Raw genomic sequence first — 7,594 nt, 5'->3', positions numbered from 1 at the left:
GCCTTTAGGATATGATTCTTATATTTTTATATTATTTATTTTTGGCCTTTTGCTGAGAAAGCGCCCTTCATGGAGTAGCACCACCGATTTCAATCCTACGCAGCTAGGGATGATGACAATTAGGCTTTTGAGGATTCAACATGATAAAGTCCATGTCTGATTATTATTATGATTGATGATATAAAATGCAAACCCGACATAGGTGGACATGACATTGATTTGAACCCAGGATCCCAGAACTGTGAGGCAGACACACTAACCACTCGCACCAACGCGCCACCCTTGAATAAATATACAGACTGTCGCAGTGACTGCTACTGGTTGTGTCTCTGTTTGTGCCCTACGACTGAGTTTATTTAAATATTACTATTTGTATGGACTTACATATATACACTTATCCCTTTGCCTTTTGCATAGGCTATAGTATGTGATGTACCACAGTGACGATGACCACACATAGACATACACAGACATCTATTTGTAATGCCTTCTTGAAAACAAGGTCATACATGCAAACCCGATACTTACATCCAGTATGTGTCTCTCCCACATAATATACCACAAAGATGAGAACATTTGTGAAAGCAATGAGCTATGAACTATGAACAAGCAAAACAATGGAAAACCAAGGCACTTGGACACAGCTGAGTGGTTTTGACTAAAGCACATAGTTTGGTCTTCTTTTAAATCATGATGTGACACAAGAATCTACTTTTTTTTCACTCTTAGTGGGTGTATGTGTGGCTTTGACAGCTGAATCAGTGGAAATATAAAGCTGGGCTTACTTCCTGTCTTGGCTCAGTTACCCACAAACACAAGCACATGACTGTTAGTTTTATTTATTTATGTATTATTTATTTTTATTCCGAGGTGGAAACAACAGCGCTGTTATAACTCAAAATGACTAAAGGAGAAATAGACCATGACTGAAAAGGTTAGAGACTGCTTTTTAGTTAGCTTTTTCAATTCCCATGCCAATGATGAAAGTCCAATTGTGGCTCTTAAAAACTGCAAACTAAGTAGAGGTCAGCAGAATTTGAACTAGGAAGGTGGCAGCGAATTAACTATCTTCATTAGCTATAAAAGGCAACCAATGGTTTAACAAAGGACGATGGTAAAAGGTCAATTTGATATTTTTTTCATCTGTTGTTTTGCAGCATTGCACTCAGTACAAATTTAGTTTTTGTTAAGTTTGAAAGCTGTTTTAAATCTATCATGTGTAATGTTTTAACAAGAGAAAAAAATTAAAGACAAAAAGTAATTAAGTGAGTGGTAAAGTGAGTAAGTAAGTAAACAAATAAATGCATAAATAAATAATAAACAAACGAACGAATGAGAACGAGAAGACACTTGGGCCGAAGCAAAAAAAAAAGATTCGAGAAGCAGTAGAATAAGAAATGGTAGAAGGCTGATATGTAGGAATAGACAGAATTAAAGAAGATGACAATGTAGAAGAGAAAGTAGAAGGAAAATCAGGTGTGGCAGAAGACGAAGATCAAGATGTTGAAGAAGACATCGAGGCAAAAGAAGGAATGAGTTGGATTGTAAAAGTAAAAGAATAAGTAAATGTAAAATAATAAGGTTGAGATATAGATAAATAAGTAGAAAGGTAGAAAGTTCAAAAGGTACTATTAGAATAAGTAAATGTAGAAGAAGAGAGAGAAATGGAACAAGCACAATGATAAGGACAACTGCTACTACTTGAGTGACACCGTGACAGGCTTTCAGCTTGGAATGACTGATGCTTTGTAGAGAGGTGATTCCTTACCTGAGTTCTCATCCACACGTTCTTCCACTGTGTGATCCTTCTGGTGGACCCACTCGCTGTTGCACTTGAAGTAGATCTGTGTGGCAGGTGTGGCCTTGCAGTAGAGGTTTACAGGCTTGTTCTTGACGATGTAACCCTCATCGGGTTCAAACAGGAAATGTGGCAGCGGCTCGGGTGGGTCCGACGGGAATGTTTCAGGCAGCTCACTCAAGCTCAGGAAGTCGTCATCGTCTCGCACTGAGAAGGAAAAAATAAAGGTGATTGGAGGCCAAAACAGGAAAAGTGCTTTTTGTGATTTTTTTGTGGTCAACACAATCACACGAATGCTTTATGATAAGAGTTGGATGGCATCTCTAAGAATTGCCTGCTCATATCGCTTTAGGTAAGGTCATAAATATATAGACAAATGAACAGGCAGGTATCAGCTTCATGCACATATATCCTGCTTTGTCTCACTGAAAAAATGATAATTCAATATCAGAGAGAGGATGTGAAAAGGGGACCAAGGTCAAGATTGTTAAAAGGCACATATTTTTTTCTTGCATAGTATTTCTCTTTACTCAAACCTTGTGTATTCTCTATTCTTCTTCTTCCCGATTGGCCTCCTCATTCTCATTTCTCCTTTAGCATCATTTGGCTCCAATTACTCTGGGTTAGGGGTAAGTTACCTCAAGCCTAAGCCTTCAACTCCAGCAACTCCATTTTGTTCCCCATTTTACTTCCACTGCGATTACACTGCAGAAATGTATATATTTTACTCTCCTCATCTTTTGTATCACATATCAATCATGAGCACTATTCTACTCCTTCCCTGTATTCTAATTCATTTCCATTCGCCATAGCATTTCTTTTTTCCATCCATTAACTCATTGGCCGCCATTGTCACTTCGTATTCATTTATTCATCCTCCCCGAGGGAAGCCGGAGCCTACCCCAGGGGACATCGAGCGATAGGGAGCTACACACTAGACTGGTTGCCATTCAGCCGTAGCGAAAAGAGGGAGAGAGAGAAAGACGACCACTTGCATACACAATCATACCATCACCGAGCAGTTAATCAATCCCACGCACCAAAGTCAGGTAAGTGAGCCCCTTCACAACTAGGTGGCCCACTTTGTATTTGGCATATTTCTAAATCATTTCCTATCGACTTTAGATCAGTTTGTTTTTAGTTGTAACCCTCCCCATTAGCCATTCCGCGAAAAAATAGAAAGAGTTTTACCGAGCCGCGGTGAGAAAAAGGTTGGGAACGCTGCTTAAGGTCACTCTGTGTTGATTTTGGGTTACTTTATGTTAACAATATAACATGTTAAGGAAGTGGGGCAGAAATGTCCTTAAATAAGCAGGAATGACCTGAACTGAAATATCCCAAATTTTAAAAGAAGTGAAAATAAGAATCCTAGACAACAATGTTAACCCACAATTAACCAATTTCATGCCATCCACAACTTTAGACATTCAATTCATCATAACTATTTTCAGTTTACTACCTTGTTTACTCTCCTGTTTTAACCTTTGTTTAGTTTGTCAACAACAATAAAGTTTGGATATATATACAACTCTGATTTTTCTCTGATAGAGTGATTGGAACAGCTACTTCTTTGTCACAAAAATATTCATGAAATTTGGTTCTTTTATTATGGGATAACAGGTAAGGTAACAAATCTGCTGGGTCAAAAATATACATACAGCAACACGAATTAGACATTTTGGCAACTTAGAAAGTTGTCAGTGAAATGAGCTCCATAGAATGGCCTCTTAACCTCTTGTGAGTGATTATGAGTGACTACAGCTGGTGACTTCTTTGAGGCCATTTAAATAGGGCTCATTGGATGCAAACACCCACAAACGCTACAATGGGAAAGTCAAAGGAGCTCAGCATAGATCTGAAAAAAAGCTAATCCTTGAACTGAACAAGTCAGGAAAGTCACTTGGAGCCATTTCAAAGCATCTGCAGGTCCTACGAGCAACAGTGCAAATAATTGTTTGTAAGTATAAAGTGCATGGCACTGTTTTGTCACTGCCACGGTCATGAAGACAATGCAAGCTATCACCTGGTGCTGAGAGAAAATTCAACCGAGAATCACCAAAAATCAGATCTGCCAAGAATTAGAAGCTGCTGGAACACAGGTGTCAGTGTTCACAGCTCAGTCAAGTGTTTTGCATCTCCATGGACTGAGAGGCTGCCGTGCAAGAAGGAAGAACTTGCTCCAAATGCGGTACCTGAAGGTTCGACTGATGTTTGCTGCTGATCACATGGACAAAGATAAGACCTTCTGGAGGAAAGTTCTGTGGTCAGACAAAACAAAAATGGGGCTGTTTGGCCACAATGCCCAGCAGTATGTTTGGAGGAGAAAATGTGAGGCATTTAACCCCAAGTACACCATGCCTACCGTCAAGCACGGTGGTGGTAGTATTATGCTGTAGAGCTGTTTTGCTGCCAATGGAACTGGTGCTTTACAGGCAGTAAATGGGATTATGAAGAAGGAGGATTACTTTAGAAAATATTCAGGATAACCTAAAGTCATCAGCCCGAAGATTGGGTCTTGGATGCCGTTGGGTGTTCCACCAGGACAGTGACCCCAAACTCACATCAAAAGTGGTAATGGATTGGCTAAATCAGGCTAGAATTAAGGTTTTCGAATGGTATAACCAAAGTCCTGACTTAAACCCCATTGAGAACTTGTGGACAATGCTGAAGAAACAAGTCCATCTCAGAAAGCCATCAAATCTAACTGAACTGCACCAATTCTGTCAAGAAGAGTGGTTGTTATGATCGCGCTGTGTCGTCGTGGCGTGATCGGGAAAGGAGTAGAACCCAGTCGGGGGAAGCACGAGGAAGACGAGGCAACTTTATGATTATTACTATTGAAAACATAATTATAATAATTTTGGCTACCCGGTGGCCGATTGGTTAGCATGTGAGCCTTACAGTTCTGTGTTTGAGGGTTTTATCCCAGGTCGGTTCTCACTGTGTGGAGTTTGTATGTTCTCCCCGGGCTAGTGTGAGTTTTCTCCGGGTTTCCTCCCACATTCCAAAACATGTATGGTAGGCTGGTTGAACACTATGCATTGCCCCTAGGTGTGAATGTGACCGTGAATGATTGTCCCTTCCTTGTGACCTGCGAATGGCTGGCCACTGATTCAGGGCATCCCTACCTGGTGCACATAGTTAGCTGGGATAGGCTACAGCACCTCTCGCAAACCTTGTGAGGATAAACAGTTCAGGAAGTTAATGAATGAAGAATTAACATTTTGGATCATGTCGGCAACACTTGTATAACAAATGACTAAAGTGGAATGATAGCGAATGAGCAAATGTGGTGCTACCATTTCATGTGGATTGGACATCTACTAGTGAAAAAAATTAAACACGACCCCAAACGATAAAAAAGAGCAACATTATTACACCCTTTTTTTCTGGTTATTTTTTTAAAAATGAACAAAAATAATAATTTCCCCTGTGAAAGGTAAATTTATTCTGGGGTTATCTTGGGCAATGGTGGCATTAGCTCGGGGCTCGGCAACCAAAAGAACCTTCGGTAAAACAACACCAGGAAAAAATAACAGAGGTCATTAGGCTGCATTCACTTTGATGTCTGCATGCTGACAGTTTCTCTGCCCACTATTCTTCTTATTGGTTATCTGACAAAAGGGGAAATGAGGAGACATTTTGGCCAGGAAAAGAAGTTTCCCCCACTCCTGGGTGTTTTTGGCTCTGTGTTTTGTGTTTCTTTGCCTCGCTGCCAGCGGCAGTTGAAATTGATTTTTATACCAGGCTTTTATGACATCCACTTAAAATGAGCAGCATTCTAACTAAAATTTGAATCGCAGGCAAAACATCATAAGAAGTTAGATATACTCATAAGTACTATACAAGTGAAAGTGGGTGTGGATGTTGTGTAAATTGGCTCCATGTCAATCAACGCTAATCAGTATAAAGATTTCCCAATATTAGAAGATAAAAAGACACTATTTTATTGTTTTAGGTCTGTCAACTGTTTTGAACTCATTTTGGGATATCAAAATTCAAATTTATCTTAGTTTTCAATGATGGGATTCCCATTTACAGATGGAAAACCTACCCTATGACATTGTATGAGTCACTGATACATATTGCTCCCGATTACGGGACTAAAATGGCTTTTTTCTATTAGGGAATACTAATAATAAAAAACGCGTCAATGTCGCACAATATGTTTTCTTCAAGCTCTAGTTTCCTAACTCTGGTGACCCTACCCAAGGTGGCCCCAGCTACGCACACCGTCACAAAAAAAATTGGTGTAAAATTTTTTGATATCCAAACATAGAGCTGCCAACCACTCCGGAATCCCCCAAAAATGTCACATTACAAATTAAATGCATTGCAATTAAAACCATCCTACGGCTTGTGTGACAAAAGCGCATATTGACTTTGCGTGAATCAAATTCACTCCGGGTAAACTACGAAATGGGAGAAGGGTACTCCAGAAATGGGGTCGGCGGAGGTTGGCAGCTCTGCAAACATCTTCTGCTGTGAAATTAAATGTGTCCATCATCAGAAGGCATCCACTCCCTTTTTAGGATTATTTTTTATACTAATTGAATAATCCTTTAAAAATTGGTTGATATAAAAGCTAGATATGACTTAATTTGGTGGCCCGGTGGCACGGGAGATTAGCGTGTCGGCCTCACATCTTGGATAGGGTCCTGGGTTCAAATCCTGGTCGGTCCACCTGTGTGTAGTTTGCATATTTTCCCATGGATATCCTCCAGGTAGTCTGGTTTCCTCCCACATTCCAAAATCATGCATGGTAGGCTGATTGGATACTCTAAATTTCCCCTAGGCATGGATGTTAGCGTGTATGGTTGTCCGTCGCCTTGCGCCCTGCGATCGGCTGGCCACCGTTTCAGGGTGAAACCCTCAACACAGGCCCCCACCCCACCCCGCCTCTGACCTGAAATCAGCTGTGAAAGGCTCCAGCACCCTAGTGAGGATGAAGCACTTCAGAAAATGAGATGAAATGACTTTGACGGGAATGTGGCCTCTACCATCCTGCCGCCCTGAGGCTATTTTAGTAGAGGCAATAAAATGTCTTTTCATACTTCTGGTGTTAATTGAAACAAGGTTGTAACGAGTATTTAAAATCCCAATTAAAGTGGGAGGGTTCAGAGAGAATAAAAAAATCTGATAGTGAAAAACTAATTTAAAACATTGTAATATAATTTGTAGCTACTTAATTTGACATCTATCATTGTTAATTACACCGAAATGGTTAATTGCAAATACATGGTCATTTAATTTCCCATTTCCTGGGTCTACGGGCACTCAAGTGAGCCTACAGGTGACTTTTCCCAAATTTGTCTCTTTGATTGCTATTTCAACATAAGACAAAATCACACAATTATGACAATGTACATGTATCATTTCCCCATTTGGCTTCTTCTACGGTATCTCTCTGACAAACACCTACTGTCACACTCATCTGTCATCCGGAGCTGGGGGTTCATTGTTCCACAGTGGCTGCTATAAATTATTGATTGGTAAAGGAAACATGATAGCCCAGGTGAGGGTGGGCCGTGTGGAATGGGGAAATAGAGTAATTGATTGAGAATTCTCTTTGTCTTTGAGCTCATGCCATTGTATTATTTTGTCCCTTCAATCTGCTCATTTCCTTTTCTGTCGAGCCGTCAATCCAGCACTTGTTTATCCGGCAGCTTTTCTCTTTAAAGCAAAACACACATATACACCAACTGAGTGAATTACAGACCCTCACAGACCAGCTCATAAACGCCGTCCAGAATGCTGTCATCAATAATGAATAGCTTCAGCTGAACAATATCCCTA

General features: G+C 40.3%; 1 protein-coding gene across 2 annotated transcripts in view; it reads right to left on the bottom strand.

The window, feature by feature from the left end:
* Nucleotides 1-7,594, bottom strand: part of LOC144195607 (netrin receptor UNC5C-like) — a 207,426-nt gene that overhangs the window by 107,884 nt on the left and 91,948 nt on the right. For both annotated transcript variants that reach the window (XM_077715354.1, XM_077715355.1), the window contains exon 2: nucleotides 1,769-2,005. In XM_077715354.1, the coding sequence (XP_077571480.1) occupies nucleotides 1,769-2,005 (237 nt within the window). The remainder of the gene's footprint in view (nucleotides 1-1,768; nucleotides 2,006-7,594) is intronic.

The sequence above is a fragment of the Stigmatopora nigra genome, chromosome 4 (genome assembly GCF_051989575.1).
Source record: "Stigmatopora nigra isolate UIUO_SnigA chromosome 4, RoL_Snig_1.1, whole genome shotgun sequence".
NCBI lineage: Eukaryota > Metazoa > Chordata > Actinopteri > Syngnathiformes > Syngnathidae > Stigmatopora > Stigmatopora nigra.
This window is presented reverse-complemented; position numbering and strand designations above follow the sequence as displayed.